At 26.5% G+C, this 17585-nt stretch overlaps 3 protein-coding genes across 3 annotated transcripts; 2 read left to right on the forward strand and 1 right to left on the reverse strand.

Moving 5' to 3' along the window:
* Window positions 1-3602, reverse strand: Bm6238 (DNA-binding protein, 42 kDa containing protein; the record flags this gene model as incomplete). Its single annotated transcript, XM_001893971.1, has 9 exons — window positions 1-222; window positions 456-596; window positions 1005-1134; window positions 1443-1527; window positions 1864-2032; window positions 2350-2493; window positions 2715-2890; window positions 3184-3301; window positions 3465-3602. 9 exons carry the CDS (start codon window positions 3600-3602, stop codon window positions 1-3), a joined length of 1323 nt encoding a protein of 440 aa, XP_001894006.1.
* Window positions 3603-5059: 1457 nt separating this feature from the next.
* Bm2817 (ER degradation-enhancing alpha-mannosidase-like, putative) lies at window positions 5060-8538 on the forward strand (the record flags this gene model as incomplete). The annotated part of the gene is made up of 10 exons (XM_043074419.1): window positions 5060-5313; window positions 5561-5609; window positions 5759-5886; window positions 6182-6336; window positions 6465-6665; window positions 6910-7046; window positions 7410-7547; window positions 7690-7814; window positions 7899-8136; window positions 8299-8538. The coding sequence occupies 10 exons, from the start codon at window positions 5060-5062 to the stop codon at window positions 8536-8538; spliced, it is 1665 nt and encodes a 554-aa protein (XP_042930353.1).
* A 1799-nt stretch (window positions 8539-10337) lies between these two features.
* Window positions 10338-15050, forward strand: Bma-lgc-43 (Uncharacterized protein; the record flags this gene model as incomplete). Its single annotated transcript, XM_043074420.1, has 11 exons — window positions 10338-10380; window positions 10490-10606; window positions 11044-11206; window positions 11903-11982; window positions 12218-12298; window positions 12441-12549; window positions 12857-12939; window positions 13317-13451; window positions 13852-14016; window positions 14275-14399; window positions 14844-15050. The coding sequence occupies 11 exons, from the start codon at window positions 10338-10340 to the stop codon at window positions 15048-15050; spliced, it is 1308 nt and encodes a 435-aa protein (XP_042930354.1).
* Between the last annotated feature and the right edge of the window lie 2535 nt (window positions 15051-17585).

Here is a 17585-nt window from a genome sequence, read left to right on the forward strand (position 1 = left end):
TTAATTTTCTTGTACGGCTTTCACACTATCCCTATTATTAGATAGCACAGATTTCTTATCCAAATTCCGAATCTTCAAATTCACACTTTGGGTATCAACATTCCCTTTCTGCTCCATAATACCATCTTTATTCTGAGTGCCATTATTCTCGTCTTTCTTATCGCTTTTCGGCTTCTTTTTTGCTTTTTTAGGTTTCAGTGAGGAGTTTAATAAAGATGTGATCTGGAAAATGACCCGTAATGAAATCTAATCATGAGTTCATTGAAATCAAAAATTGAAAACAGCTACCTTTCTGAAAGACTTCGAAGACACTCCAATCATAAATTTCAGATCTCACTACAATTTTCAAGGAAGGACTCATTAATCATGTTTAATCAAAATGGAAGTGAACTAAAAATTTATTCCAAGCTCCAAAGTAAATAACTAAGAATATTTGTTTTGTCTAAAAAACCAACCAACTGATCCTCGATTTTTACATCGCTTTCTAGCGTATTCATATCAAGAGGAAACCCAGTAATCTTCAATAATCCATTAGGCATGATTAATACTGTAGACTTGAACTGCGCCACATACTCACCATCTCGTTCATAGAAAACCTAAAGATTTATTCTGATTATCGCACCAATTTCACTACTTCTAAAAAACGGATGAATTAGTTATAAAAGGAAAAATACATTTGCTCAAGATAACTAAAAACTTCTCTTTGATGGTTTTCAAATCTTACATTCGTTTATCCAGAATGTAACAAAAATAAGAGAAAGTAAACCGAAAATAGGATAAAAAGCAGTAAGTTTAAGTACGATTCAGTTAAGTCACTGAGCATTTTTTACTATTGCCAAGAAAATCTTGCTGTGCGGGTAGTTCCACCATAAAGTTTTGACCTCTACAAAATTTCCTACGCTGAAGGGAATTTACATTCCAAAGGATCTTGAATTAATTTATATTCAAATCAATGTTTTGAAAAAATGAAGTATATGGTTGTTATAAAAAACAAACAAACAAACCTGATATGGCCGCATTAGATTATGACGTTCACATTCCACTACACCCATTTTCGCTAGTTTCTCATCCTCGAATGACCGTAAAGTGAATGGCATTAGTCCGTACTTGTTCACTGCTGCCGATAAAAACATTCTGAAGCAAAAAAAAAAAACAATGTGAATCTAAGTAAAAACTAAAAACATCTATTGTATTTTCTATTAACGAATGGTGACACAAATTTCTGTTTAAATATGGAACCAACGACAATGCAGTGAATCAGAAGTTTAACTAAATTAAAATTTAAAAAAAAGTAAATGTAAGAGTGTAAAAAATAGGTAGTTCAACAAATACTAAAATCATCGAAAAGGATAATAACACAGTCAAAAGCAATAAAAGTGTTGGAGAAAAACATTACACAAAATTGCTTAATGTGTAAAGAAATGTAAGCATATTCAACATACCTTGACGCTTTAACTTTGAGTGAGTAAACGAGATCATCCACTTTTTTATAAACTGTAGTTCTCGAATCCAGAATACGAGTTTTGCCTTAAAAAAAAACCCATTACATTCACCAGTAGCTTATAATTTCTTAGGATGGCTGGAAAGAACAGCTACCAATGTTTGAGTTAGATATTTGCAAAAATACAGGAAGGAGCGAAACCATAAATTTTTGTCGAATAAGACTGCTAAATATGTGTTTGCTAATACCGTATCATGGAATAAGTGCGACTATTGTTCCTGCAATTATGTGAGGGAAGAAAATCGAAGAGACAGACGAACAGAAAAGGACAACAGATGCTGTACACGTTATTACAAACAGAAAAGTGTATAAACGTAGCCAACCGCAAAGAACAAAAATAAAACATTAAAAGCAAAACAGACCTTCACCAGTGCTCATTAGAATATCAATAGCATACACTTCAAATTTTTCAAAACTACATTTCGTCATTTCGGAACGTTGCTTTTCACCAGGATTTTGAATAATCTGCTTCTCCCCATCAATCTTATTCTTCCTTAATTCATGTGACAGCATATTCTCAACTGGCCTTACCTGAAAGAAAAAAAAAAAAAAATCATTTTCATGGGAAAAACATACAAGATACGCAACCAGACAAATTTATGATTTTTGGGATTACTGAATTTTTTAAAGACCATGGCAGTAAAATGAAGGAAGTTGCAGTCGAATAATGGAATAAAGTTCAGTAAGTCAGCGACAAAAAAATATAATTCTACAATCCGTTAGATAATACAAACCCCATGTCAATCATGTTAATAATTGAACTAAACTAATGGAAGGCGATTCGCTTCTGTTCCGATCCAATACAAGAATATTTCACGTCATTTAAGAATGTATTTACTTTTACAAACCTTATATATATTTGCTATTTTATCGATCATATCTGTAATTTCTATGTTTTTATATAACCCTGGACGAAGCATGCGAACTGCTGCTTCCATAGCATTGTACGCAGCAAGCATCACGTTTGCCATCCTGCCTTTTATTTTATTTTCCTGAATTGAAATTCAAGACCACATAATATAAAAAATAATTTGTTTCCCATCACTATTACAAAACTCATGTGATTTAAGTTTAGGAATTGTACTAATGAAGCATTACTTGTTACCAAAAATTAACAAATGTGGATGCTTTATTTTAAATGTAAAAGTTTCCCCAACATAAACACAACATTTATCATGCGTGTTATTGCTAAAGCTAAAAAATGCAACCGTACTAGAGAAGCTCCGACAACGACGGTGTGAGCAACAGTTGCAATAAAACCATCAATGTGAGCTCCAAGATCAATTTTCACCATTTGCCCATCCTTGATAATTATTGGTGGATCACTTCGCAATGGAGAAAAATGACACACACAATTGTTGATTGAAATACATGTTGGCATAGCGATGCCTATAAAAGAATATCATGCAGTACAATGAAAAGATACGGTTAAATCTATTGCAGGATAATTCAGTCCCACTAGCAAACCTAATCAAAGTAAACGACAGCTAATCATAGAGCTATAGAATCAGATAAGAAACTATATCAACTAATATATTTGTTAAATGAAAAATCATTATTAATTTTAAGAGGATTCTAACTGTTAATAAGGGAAATGTAATAACATGAAAATGTAACTAATATTGATTCATACAATAAAACTATTTCAATTATGAAAAATGGAAGATAAACATATATTTTACCTTTCAAAGTATCTTTTTCCTTTTTAAAAACTTTTGCTAATCGCTCATTCATAAGCCTATCGCCGAGATCACAAATTTCACCTACTTCGACACCGTCTTTTGTAGCTGTTATTAGTTCCTACAAATTTTTGTTTCTATTACATATTGCTTTAAAAGATATTTCTCCTATCCGTAAGCAACCATTTACCGTGATTCGACCTGTTAAAACATTTTCTCTAATGCATTTGCATAGAGCAACATTAAATTTCATCAAATGACTTATGTGAACAGATAAAACTCACTCTCAAGACAGCATTAACGATATCGGCTGCCATTGCATATTTAGTCACGACTAAATCGCTTGCCGGTGTTTCCATAACTATTTTTTCATCATCATTACTTTCGCTACTTGGACTTGTCTGTCTTCCTTTTTCAGCCATTTCTCTAGGTGAACTGAATGTTAGATTAAAGCACAATACTGCAACACATTACACAGTCCGCGAAATTTGTAACCCGAATTTCCAGCACGAAAGTACTTTTGACTGAACCAGTAACTATCTCTTTCTTAAATGTTAGTCTGTCACTGAGAAATATGAGCAATACAATATAAAGGTTATCAACAGATGATATTGTACTACCTTTCATTCCCATTAAATGATTAAGTTTGAGGTGAAAAAAACGAGTAAAAACAATAAAAAAACTGCTCAAAGCCTAATGAAATGAACCGAAATTAACAAGTAAAAGGTAACAAAGTGAAGAAATATCAAGGAAAATAATAAAAATATAAACAAAATCTATATGAACAACTTTTGTCCATTTTAATACTTGATGAAAACATAAAAAAAAAAAATAAGCAAAGCATTAAATATAATCAATGAAAAATTTTCTTTCCAATATTAATATTAAAAAAGGATACAGCAAAAACAAAACATTTCAAATTTAAATATTCAAATCCAAATTAACAAGTTTAAATCTCAACTCGTCATAAATTTTATTTGTAATATATTTGTTCAGCACAAATATCACGACGAAATTATCAGATCATATGAGTCAAAAAAAAAAAAAACAAACAAATGAACAAAAAGAAAGAAACAAATAAACAAAGCAATCAGCAAATCCTACAATTTACAAACAAAACCATACTAAGAGGAAATTATTTCTTGCTGAAAATTGGCAACATTCCAATTACAAAATTATAAAAAGCGTTGTAGGATTTCAATTTGTTCAACGTTTACTTATATCAGTATTGATTTGTGGACGTACAAGTGTACGTGTTTCGTGCATCCTTCATAGTTTATTCATTTAAACACTATTTAGGAATGTGAGTGAAATCTGTGTTCAAATTAAGTGTATAAATTGTATTATGAGAGTTAGTTGAGAAATTTATAAGCGATGTTTTTTTCTTTTTTTATAATCTAAAATTTACAATTGAGGACTTTTTTTTCTTTTCTTTCTAAAATTGATTCAACGAATTGGCAAAAAAAATTTTTTTTTCGATTATTTTTTTTTCTTATGTTTCTTTTATTCTTTTTTTTCTTTTGTCATTCTTTTCTTTCTTTTTATTCTTTTGTCATTCTTCCATTATAATTGTAGATTTGTGTGGCCGAGCATATTTGTAGTTAAAATGATTAAATTCTGGCTTAAAATGTTGAACTGGACATGAGCTCATGCAAGGTGCCATTCTGCATTTTTATTTCAAAATATCTTCACTGCAGTTTAAGGTTGGTTATGTGTTACAAATAGATTTTGCTTAAATCTTAAAAGTGTTTAACGTCTTCCAAAATCATTTATTCATGTTAAGCTTTAATTTGAATTCAATTTTGCATATTTGCAGTGCTCATCACTTTAATAGAATATATTTTTCCTTCAGGTTTATTTGCAAACATTGTGGTAAAATATGGTGTGTTTCTTAGATCTTTTCGTATTATGGGCATTAGTAATGGTTATTACGGGTGCAAGCGTTTATCCATTTTTTCGTGATAGCTATACTTCGAAATATGGATCTTTTACACCGGAAGAATTACTGGAGGCGAAAAAAGCAACGCGAGAAATGTTCTATTTTGCATATGAAAATTATATCCGGCATGCTTTTCCTATGGATGAATTGGATCCAATTAATTGTTCCGGTCGTGGCTATGACCATCTTCATCCGTAAGTTCTGCTGTTTTTCTTTTGAAGATGATTTCAATGAAATTCTCGTGGAAGAAGAGGAAAATTTTTAAGTTTTCTTGTAGGGTATTTGGAAAGAAAGTTCATTTGAATGTGTAGTGATTGTGCAGTTTTATTATCTTCATCTTGAAGAAACTTTTACATATACTTTTTTACTTGTTTTTACAGTGTTTTTAGCGGTAGCATACCAATTTTTCACATTTTATATCCTGAAATACGCTTTTTATAGATCCAATATCAATATTAACGATGTTCTTGGCGATTATTCACTTTCTTTGGTATGTTAACGTTTATTCGGCAGTTATGGTATTCGATGTTCCAAACAAAGCATGCGATGTAATTAGAGAACTGGTTTTTCATAATTATTGGAAAAAGTGTCCCAATCCATGATCCATAAAAAGTGTCCCAATCCATGATCCATTTCTAGATTGAGTCGTTGGATACTCTGGTTGTTTTTGGGAATCGAACTGAATTCCATAATGCTATTAGAATGGTGATCGATAACGTTTCTTTTGAGAGAAACGTTACAGTACAAGTGTTTGAGGCGACGATTAGGTTATTGCACTTTTAAAATGATATGCAAATTGAATTACTCTCACATTTGCTTCTGAATATCAAGTTTTTCTATGAAAGTAGTCGTAGCTTTGCTACAACTCCACGAAATGTTAAGCATGCAATATAGCCACGTCCATTGACAGGCTAATAATCATTAAAAAGAAATCTCGTCAATATAAAAACATTAATTCTGGGCGATTTGCTGATGTATGAGATGGTAATAGTTATTGGTGTTTTTTCGTTGTTTTCCGCTTCCCATGTCTTTCAACTTTTTTTTTTCTCTTTTTTTTTTCAGGATAATCGGATCTCTTTTGTCAGCTCATCTGATCCTTACTGATGATTCCCATATGTTAGGTAATTATGCTCTAAGTGATTATGATGGAGAATTACTTACAATGGCACATGATTTGGCTATTCGTCTGTTACCAGCTTTTGAAGGCACTAAAACCGGTTGGTTACGTGTTATCATACTTGATCGTTAAACCGGTTGGTTACGTGTTATCATATTTGATCGTTAAACGTTAATTTTATTAAAAACCCTTACCTGCAAGATATACGAAACTTTACATTTGTTTTAGGGATACCATTTCCACGGGTAAATTTGCAAAGTGGAGTGAAGGAAGGAACGATTAACGAAAATTGTGTTGCTGGAGCTGGAAGTTTATTACTGGAATTTACAGTTCTCTCACGTCTTTTGGGTGATGCTACATATGAAAGCTTGGCGCGCAAGACCAATCGAAAGTTGTGGTCTTTGAGAAATAAAGTAACTGGTTTGTTGGGTTGGTACTGCTTTTTTTGGTTTTACTAGCTGTAATCATATCATTTACCTTCATGTTTATCTTTCTGTCATTTAGCTTTATTTAACGTTATTTTTTAGCTTTTCATACATAACTTAGTGCTTATATATCTCCAATATATTCTATCCATAATTATTGTAAAGTTTTCTTTTTTTTTTTATAAGTCATTTTTGGTTTTACACGTATGCTCATTTTTTGAGATTTCCTCAAGTAAACATCCTTTCAGGCAATGTCGTAAACATCCAAACAGGCGAATGGAAAGGTGTAATTAGTGGACTTGGTGCTGGCCTTGATTCGTTTTATGAGTATTTGCTTAAAGCTTTCGTTCTTTTCGGTGTTGAGACGGACTTGAGGATGTTCCAGGTATTGTATGGTTTTATGAAATATTTTAACATAGCAGTTTCCTTCTATAGCAAATTCAATTATTATTTTTGTGATATTTTAAAATTTAAAAGTGAGAGAAACATGCTATTTTTTTTTTTATTAGCTTCCTTTCTGAGTATTCTATCCCGGTATGTTTGGCGAAAAAGAAAAAAAAAAAGCGTTCAGTATCTGAGAAAGTACAACACAGAATACGGAATGTGAGATGAGTCTTAACACTGCAATTCATAATATTTTTCTTTTAACGGTCGTTAGCGGTATTAATGACATAAAGGGAGCAGTGCTTGTGATAATTTTTTTATTCCAAAAAGAAGGCAATAAATTTATACATGTCGTAATATACAGGAAGCGTATGCGCTCATAATAAGTCAATTACGACGTGGCCGTGATCGTTGCGTTTTAGGTGAGGGAGAAACGCCAATGTATGTAAACGTTGATATGCGAGATGGTTCACTACTAAATACCTGGATAGATGCTTTACAAGTTTGTTACATTCTACGTTTATTTGTTCGCTTCATTTCTCAACCAATGTTATTTGTAATATGGTTGGGCGAAAGGATGATTTAACTTGAATTTTGACTTTTTCAATTGTTGTTCGTTTACTTTAATATGTTACTGCTCACAGGCTAGTTTTGCTGCTGTTCAAGTATTAAATGGTGATATTGATGAAGCAGTTTGCATTCATGCCATATATTATTCATTGTGGAAGCGATATGATGCTCTTCCTGAACGATACAACTGGCATTTAAAGTAAGTGAAAATTACTTCTATTGATTCATAGGTATTTCGTGATAAGAATAGTTTGCAAAATATTTGACATGTGTTTTTTTTAAGGATACCTGATGTATATTTTTATCCGTTAAGACCAGAACTGGCTGAATCAACTTATATGTTGTATCGTGCTACACAAAATCCCTTTTATCTTCGTGTTGGTTTTGACATTCTTCAATCTCTTAACACGTTTGCAAAAGTGAAATGTGGTTATGCTACCGTGCACAATGTTGTCGATAAATCGTTAGAGGATCGGATGGAATCGTTTTTCCTTTCTGAAACTGTGAAATATCTATATTTGGTAAATAATGTTGTGTGATCGCGAGCTGTATTTAGCCAAATTTAGGATTTAGTTGTTGTTATTGAGTATTTGATTTTCTTATTTGTTCAAAATTTGCTTTATATTTTCTAAAAAAAAAAAAAAAAAAACAATTTTCGTGATGAAATTTTGGCACTTTTTTAGTTGTTCGATATAAACAATGCAGTGAATCGTAATGAAGAACGTATCATGTTTACAACTGAAGGTCATATAATACCCATCGACAACCGTATAAGGGATCCAATTTACGATGCTCCTCAGTATTTTTCTCGTAATCATTCCTGTACTGCGTTTAAACTTGATCGACATCGACCACCATTGGATCAGTCTCGTCTTGCTCAAATATTCCGTTTAGCTGGCATTAGTTTAGGTTTCTCAGGGTGAAATTTTTATTTCTAGTCCATTTTATCACTCTAATTTCTGGTTTATTTGGTATTCCAGGTTCAGAAGCGGAATGTTTTGTGTTAAGTCATGCAAAATTTTCGGTTCTTTATTTCATAGATTTTTCACATAATCTTGTTACCTGTAAGTGATTTTGATTTTCTGCAACTTCCTGTTCTAATATTTGTCACTTCTGTGATTTTTAAAATTAGGCCAACCACTAAACAGCTATAAGTGAATTAAAGTATTGTTTTGTAGTCTTTCACTGGTTTTCTGTGTTTATTAACAAGCTTCATTTAGAAACCGTCTGTGTTCCATCTCCTTTAGTGTCTTAATCACTTTTTTCTCTTAAACCAGGTGCAAATTTGGTGCAGATTTTTTCGTTCTTTTCTTTTTCAAATTTATTCTTAATTCTATTCGTGTCTTACCACATATTCATGGTGAAGTTACTTCTCATTCCAGTGTTAGTGTTAGTCGTCTCCTAGGCGAATTAAACAGTTTTTGAATAAGTGAAGGAATAGATTTATTTGTTTGATGATTTCAATAGTTCCATTCATAATTTGTTGCGAACCAAATGCATTCTGTTTTAGTAATTTTTTCCTTCCAGCTCTATGTTATGTTTTGTGTTATAAAAAATTTAATTAACTTCCGCAAAATGTACATTTTGTATATGTAATTAATTACAATATGATTATTTGATAACGACTGAATAGAGATGCAGCAATACTAAGCAACTATTATGATATACAAAAAAAATATAATAACATAACATAAAGCTAGAAATGATAAACTAATAAACATATCAGTTTTTAAAGAAAATTTCTTGTTTTTTTTTTTTGAATTGATGATAATGCTGCTGTGAATTTTACACCAAGATAAGAGGTGAATGAACATTATGTTCATTTTAATGACACCAAATTACGAAAACAATTTGACAAATGAGAAAACTGATAATGCATTCTGTCAGGCGCAAAATTTATTCGATATCAATTTGAAACATAAATTTTCTTTACATTTTTTGATTGAACATGTATAATCATATGATTACATACAGTTGAAGAATTGAGCATTATGGGAATTAAGCTTGGAACAATTATCATTTCATGATTTGACTCATCTACTTTAAGCAATAAATATTTTATCGGTTATATTTTAATCTAATTTTCAACTATCGTACTTATCATTTTTATTTAGCTGAAAGAAAAAGAAGTAAGTCTTCTTTTAAATCTTGAAAGGAAGTTTTAAGATTTGGAAATTGTAATCATGAAATGAAGTGTATAAAAAAGATTAATGAAAAATGAATGGCAAGTCTGTTTCAATAAAATTTAAACTGAGAATTTTTGATTATTTCAACACGGCGATAAGTGTGAAGAAAAATAGGAAAAAGAAAAAGATCAGATCAATTTTTAAAAAAAAAGCAAAAGAAAATTGTATGATTACAATTAAGATTGTGTAACAAAACAAGATTTTGTCATACCACTGAAAAAATGAAATTTGCTTTTTTTTGTTTAAATAAAATCGCAGCAATGACATTCTCTTCGTCTCATTCTTCTTGTTTTATAAATATTTATGAATAAAATCAATAACTGACATAAATTACGTTTATTAGCAAACAGAAAAAAAGGGAAAAAAACGTGAAAATTTTCCTTTTTATATAAATTAATTTTTTCTTTTAATTTGGTCTTTTTTTTGATTTATTACTTTCACTTTTCCTAATTTTCTTTTGCTATATTAAAGTGATGATAATGTTAACAAATGAATAAATAATATAACGATTTGGATTATATCGGTTATTTGCAGATATGAAAGGGTTATTTGTATTAATATTATTTACCATTAAAATGAGTAAGTTTTATTATAAGACTACTATTTTCGATTTCCTTTTTTTTCTTCTTTTTATTCAATATTTTTACTTATTAATCAATCGTTCATAATAAAATGAAATCTATTATAGGTCAAAGTGATAAACGATTGGTGTCAAATTTTGCTAACGAAATGGAGAAGCTTAATTCATTAGCATCAATTGATTCGAAAGAAATGATTATTGAAGGAAGTAATAATGAATATAAAGGTTAATAATCATTTACACAAAGTAGCGAAGGTTAAGTTGTTTATATAAATTGAACATTCTTCATTCAAGTTAAATTATTAGTACAGTTCATATATATTTCAAAAGAAAAAAAACAGAATTGAAATTAATTAGATATATTTATTAATGATTATGTAATATTTGCCTTGTTCTTTTTTATAGATTGTAATGGCTTTTTTTTTTTTTAAATGGTAAATATTCAAAAAAATATATCGTAAACGAAAACGCAATTGAATATAAATTTTATGGAAAAAAAAAAAAAAACACATATAATTAATAAAACTAAATCTAACGAATGAATATATTTAATAAATAGTAATCAGTTTAAAATTTTTTTAAACTTTTGTTTTTATTCGAATTATTTGTTTTGGTCAGTAAATAATGTTTAGGTTTATGTCGATTGATATTTATGTTTTAAGATGAAAGTATGAAAATTATTATTACTCGTCCCGATACTATTCATTCTACCAATCTACTGATTAACAAGCCAAATATTGAGATAAGTGACAGAAAAAAAGTAATAATTTTAAATTTGATGTCAAATTTAAATAATTTGGATGATTGCACCGGAATTTGTGACAGGTAATTAAAATTTCATCACCATCCAATTTAAAATCATTTCTGAACTGAACATTTTTAAATTTGCATTAGTATATATTTATGCCATAATTACATCCACTATGCCATAATTATAATTAATATTATTTTACATTATAATTGTACATTTTCAAATTTGAATTAATTAATATTTATTTGTTTTACAACTTTTTATGCTATAATTAGTTATTATAGAAACAAAAATATATCAATTGAATTTTTCTTTATTTCTTTATTTGAATTTATTTCTTTAAGTCTTAAATTTTGCACTTTCTTTGGAAGATTTTCCTTCTTTTGTTCGTAATATTTTCATTTAATATATTCAAAAATTATATCAAGGACTAATAATTATGGTTGAGATATCATTACCTCAACCATAATTTATGTTATACTAAAATTAATTACATTTTACAAATAGAAGTGAATTTTTTATGAATGCAAGCGTTTTAGGCTACTTTTAATTTAAAGTGAAATATAATATAGCAAAAGTAAATATTCTATATATATATATATATATATATATATATTTTTTTTTGTTAATTTAAGAAAGAAAAAAAAATTATTTTTAGATGTATTTGCAACTTTCTGATAATTCAAAATTTATAAAAAAAAAAAAAAAAAAATGAAAAAGATAAAGATAAACAATGAGTAATTCCATAATTTTATTACTTTTATATTAAGCCATTATGGAAGTAGTTACATTCTGCCAATTTTGCGTTCTATAAATTATGATAATAACACTGTGCCTACTACATTTTCCGGTTTGTTTGTTTTTTTTTTCTTTTTTTAACTTCTGTTTCAAAATTTTTGCTCTAAAATATTAGAAAAAGAACGAAAAAAATTATAAATGAAAACAAAATTTAAAATATGAAAGGAAAGGAAAAATTATTAAAAATTAATGTATAACATATGCTTTTGGAATAATAAAAAAAAAAAAAAAAACATTTTTTTTTTCCTTTAAATGATATTGATTTAAGAAAAAAATTTTTTTTCTAGATTTACCAGTTGATGTTAGTTTTGCTCTAAAGATTATTCATTTAGCTAATTTTGATTCAAAAAATATGGATTATTCTATCGGTAAGGAAATTTCATATTTGTGTTTATTTATTTATCTATTCATTTATTTTTATTTATTAGTAAAAAGAAATAAAATAATTTTTTTCCAAATTTCAAAAATATCTTTAATTTTTGTTTTTATTTTTTCGTTTTTTTTTTTAAGATTTTGAAATGCAGATGAGTTGGATTGATTCACGTTTAATGAACAATTATACAAAATGGATACGGATTTGGGAAAAAAGAATTTTGGATCAAATATGGAAACCTGATCCGTATTTTGTTAATTCTAAACATTCACATTTCCATTATGTTTCATTTCCAAATTTTCGAATGCTAATAAGTCCAAATGGCTTAGTAATTTATACCATGAGGTGATATTAAAAAAAAAAAAAAAAACGATTTCAGCAATGAAAATATTTATTATCAAGTGTATTTTCTTAATATTTTAAAATTGTTTATAAAATTTTTTGAATTCGTTTTTTGTTTTATCATTTTTACAATATTATCAAATTTTTCTAATTTATTAATTCTTATTTTGATCACTAATTTTAATCAAAACTTTTTATCATATCATTTAAGAATAACACTACAACCATCGTGTTACATGGTTTTTTGTCAATTTCCACATGATGATCAACAATGTGAACTTATGATTAGTTCGCGTTAGTTTTACATCCTTTCTTACGTACGTAAAGTTGAAGCAATATAAGTTAGGTAAATAAATCTACGTGATGTTTTTAAGTGTAACAAATCGCATTTCTTAAATCCTATCTTTTTTCTTTTAACCATTATTTCAAATAAGATTAAATTAATAATAAAAAATTTTCTAGATATTAAATAGTTTTTATAAATTTTTAAAAAAATATATAAAAAAATATATTTCTCCTTCCAATTCTTTCTCCACCAATTTTTTTTTTTTTTAATACCAAGCAATAAGTTAGTTCTGAAATAATAGTTTAGATTTGAATAAAAAGGATTAATAGTTTAAATTTGAACGAAAAACAAAAAAAAAAAAACGAAATATATATAACTTTTAAAGTATCACATATACCATCAAGTGTCCGATTTTCTTGGCTTTCAACAAATCCAATAAATTTAATGTCAACACATCCGTCACCTGATTTCAATCTTGTATCCGTACATACGCATCATTGTGTTGTAGATGGAAAATTATGTAAGCAATGTTTGATTTAATTCATTTAAATTTATTCTTTTTAATTTTAATGTAATTATGGAACTTTAAGTTTAATCAATAGAGAAACATAAAAATTCGAATGAAATATTTTCATATATTAGACATATCACGTGAAAACATGCACACATGTAGAAGCATATAGTAATAAAAAATAAATTTATTAATCATATTTTTAAATTTATGCTTTCTTTCATTCATATATTAAAGTATTACACCAAAAAAAAATTTTTTTTTAAAAATTTTGCATTAATTAGTTTTAATTTTTTCATATTTCACACACAATTTCCAATAATAATTGAAATTAGTAAAAATTAACGGTAAAATTTATTGGCATTGAAATGTAAATTAATTTCCAAAATAAATTAAAAATTTTTTCAAGTGCCTTCATCATGTCTTCGTGTTTTATTCAAATTAAAACGTACCGGTGCACGTTTTATCATTGAAAAATATATACCAAGTTCATTAGCAATGTTTTTTGCATGGATTGCACCATTTGTGCCATATAACTATGAGGAAGTACGAATTATTACACCAATCTCTGTTAGTTAAATACATTTTTATTTTTATTTTTTTTTTTTCATTTAAATTTATTATTTAGGAAAACAATTAAAAAATTATTAGATACTAAAACAAAAAAGGGAAATATTTTTTTTTTAAATTTTAAAATTTTCTTTATTAGTAAAGTAAATTAAGACAAAATATTATAAGAGAATTAACTATTTAATTAAATTAAATGATAAATATTTATTTAATCTTTTTTTTAATGTACTTTTAACATTGGTACAAATGGAAAGAGGTGAAGAACATGTCCATATCAATTATATTACACCATTGGATATATGGTTTCGTGCAATGAAAATATTTACCGTTTTATCATTATTTGAATCAGTCGTCGTTTTAGCACTTATAAGAGCTACTAGAGCTATTGTAAAATTTTCACTGTTTTTATTTTAACTTTATTTATTTAAAAAAATTTTTTTCACTTAATTAATTAATTAAAATAAATCGATTGTAATTGGAACAAAAAAAATAGATTTTCAAGCATATATATCGTATGTCGTAGCTAATTAGCAATAATCATTACTCATTTTATGAAAAAAATAAATAAGAATGACTAAGAAAATTTATTATAGTTATTATTATTCATCATTATTTTATTATTATTATTGTTATTTACAATTATTATATTATTCATAATAGCTTATATTTACAGCAGTAATTTTTATAGATAGTAATAGTAATATTAATTCTGAGAAAAAAAAAAGAACAAAAATTAAAATTTCAGAAGATTCCAAGAGAAATTTAAAAAATAAAAAACAAAATTAAAAAAGTTAAAAAATTGTTTAAAAATTAAAAAAATTTTTTTTTTAGGAAAAACGACGTTTGGAAGCTGCAAATGAATTTGAGCGTGAAATTTTTCGCGTAAAAAAACGACAAGTAATACGATTATATCAACGCCTAGATTATTTCACGCAAATTTTTTCACCCTTACTATTTACAACATTTCTCATGTATTATATTATGAATGTTGTTCATGGCGAATATAATGACTGTAATGCAAATACAATTAATAATTAACGTTTGAAAAAAGAAATTCAAAAAAAAAAGCAAAAATTGACAAATTTATTTCGAACAATTTTTGTACTTTATTTTAAAATATTTTAAGATATTTCAAAATAAAGTATAAAAAATATTCTGATAATAAGACAAAAAAAAATGTATTGAAAGGTAAAAAATGTGAAGAAAAAAAGAGGTAATGAAAAGATTTTTTTAAGAAATCTATTTTAAAATATATTATTTACCTGATAACTATGGATTTTATTATTTCAATTTCTCAATTAATTTTTTTTTTTTTGTTTGAGAAAAAAAATTGATTTTTCTATCAGGGATATATGACACTTATTATTTCCACTCATTAAGCAAAAAATGGGAAATTGAAAAAGGGATAAAAAAGGAATTGGGCGTTTCCAGTATAAATTTACTTTCCGGTATGTGTTTATTCTACAACTTACAAATATGTTTTTGTGTCAACTGAAATTATAATAGTTTCTGATTTATACCAAATTTATGCAATTGTTAAATTAAAGATTGCATTGGAAAATTCTTTTAATTATTAGAAATAATTTATTTGATCACAAAATTTGATTGACATTAATGAGTAAAAACAATAATTTTTCTTTTTTAATTTAAAATTTTATTACTTTTGATGGTATTTCTTTTTTAAATATTTTCAAAAAAAAAATTTCCAAAAAAAGAAAATGAGAAAGCAGAAAAAAATGAAAAGAAAACTGTCAAAGATTTAAAATTTTTGGAATTGCATTATATAAAAGTTTTTTTTTTCAAGTTATATTTTTACGTAAAGGTTAGAGAAAAAAAATATGAATAAGAAAGTATTACTTTTTTACTCTAAAGCAAAATTTTTTCGAAAACAAAGTTTTCTAAATTATGAAATTATAAATTGAAATTATACTTCATTGTTTTTGTTAATATGTTGTTTAAAAAAGCATTATCAAAGATATAGCATATTTATTTGTGAAATGTTTATTTTCACTTTTCATAAATGATATAATTTATATTATTAAAAAAAAGAAAAACAATTGGTTAGTATTCGAAAAATGTGAATGAAAAATGCTCTTTTATAAAAGTTTTTTTTCTACTTTTGTAGAAAATAATACTATTATTCAGAAAAAATGCAATTGATCTTTATTTTTAATAAAAAAAGGAACTAAAAGTTGAGCATTCGTGATAATTACAAATTTTCAAATAATATTTCCAACATTTTATGAAGAATTTTATTTTTAAATTCTGCTTTTTTCTTTTTGGAAAAGAATTTCTCAAAATTCAAACCATTTAAATTGTTGATATTTGACAGCAAAAATACTTTTACGAATTTTAAACAAATTAATTGGAAGATGTTGTTCAGTTAAAAAAAAATTAAACACTTCAAATCGTTGTCAGTTTCGCACTTTCTCATACTATAGCTAGGAAATTGACAAATTTAAAATCAAATCACGTTTTTTCTTTTTTAAAAAAAAAATATATGTAATAAAAGTCTATTCCAGGTCAAAATGACATTGAATTAAATTTCAGTAACTTGATCAAATTTCAGAAAGCAAGCATATTTTGCATGTTAAATTCTATTTTAAAATATTGTAATATATATTTAGAAGCAAAAAAAAAAAATTATATTAAAAAATAAAAAACTGAAATATTACAATACATATATACTAAAATATCATTATAAAATATTGCATCTTATTGTTAGAAAATTTTTTCGAATTTTTTAAATTCAATAAATTTCTCACTGCTTTCTCAATAATTAAACGTTTTTTATATAGATAAAATCATTTAGCAAAAAATGATTCTCCTCTGTAAAACATTTTGAGACAATTTATTCTTTTCTTTTCTTTTTAATTGATAAAAATATCATAAATGTTGTTTCATATCACAGAAAAATTAATTCAGCGATTGATCAATTTGCACTTGATGTATTGTTGTGTGTTAAGTTCACATTGGATAGGTATGAGTCTGTGGAAAATTATATTAGCAAAAATATTATTCAGCTCAGATTTTGCATTTCTTTAGATATATATATTTTGAAATAAAAAAAAATAAAATCACGCATTTCAAGAATTTGAAAAATATTAATATAAATATTTAGAAATTTAAATTACTTCATAATTTTTTTTTAAAATAAAAAGACTAATATTTTTACAAGTAGTTAGTGGTGAATATGTAAGTATATTATTAATAAATGAATTTCCAATTTTTTAAAAATATTTTTTATTGCACTGTTAAATTTGTAAATAAATTTGTGTTAACAATCAAGTAAAAAATGCCAACTAATATTTATTATATTTATATCATACTTTTTATTATATATACAAATTGGCATTTTTTTCATATCTAATTTCTTAATTCTTTTCTCTTCCTAGCAAACAAATAATAACTTTTCAAGAAAAAAAAGAGAAAAAGAAAAACTTCAGTCCAAGAAATTATTACAAATTTTGTAAATTTTCAAAATCTTTGACAAAAGATATTTAGCAAACATAAAACAATAATTCATATCTCTTCATTATTCAATAGTGAAAGCTATAATAATATTAATAATGA

This window comes from Brugia malayi (genome assembly GCF_000002995.4).
Source record: "Brugia malayi strain FR3 genome assembly, contig: Bm_v4_ChrX_scaffold_001, whole genome shotgun sequence".
NCBI lineage: Eukaryota > Metazoa > Nematoda > Chromadorea > Rhabditida > Onchocercidae > Brugia > Brugia malayi.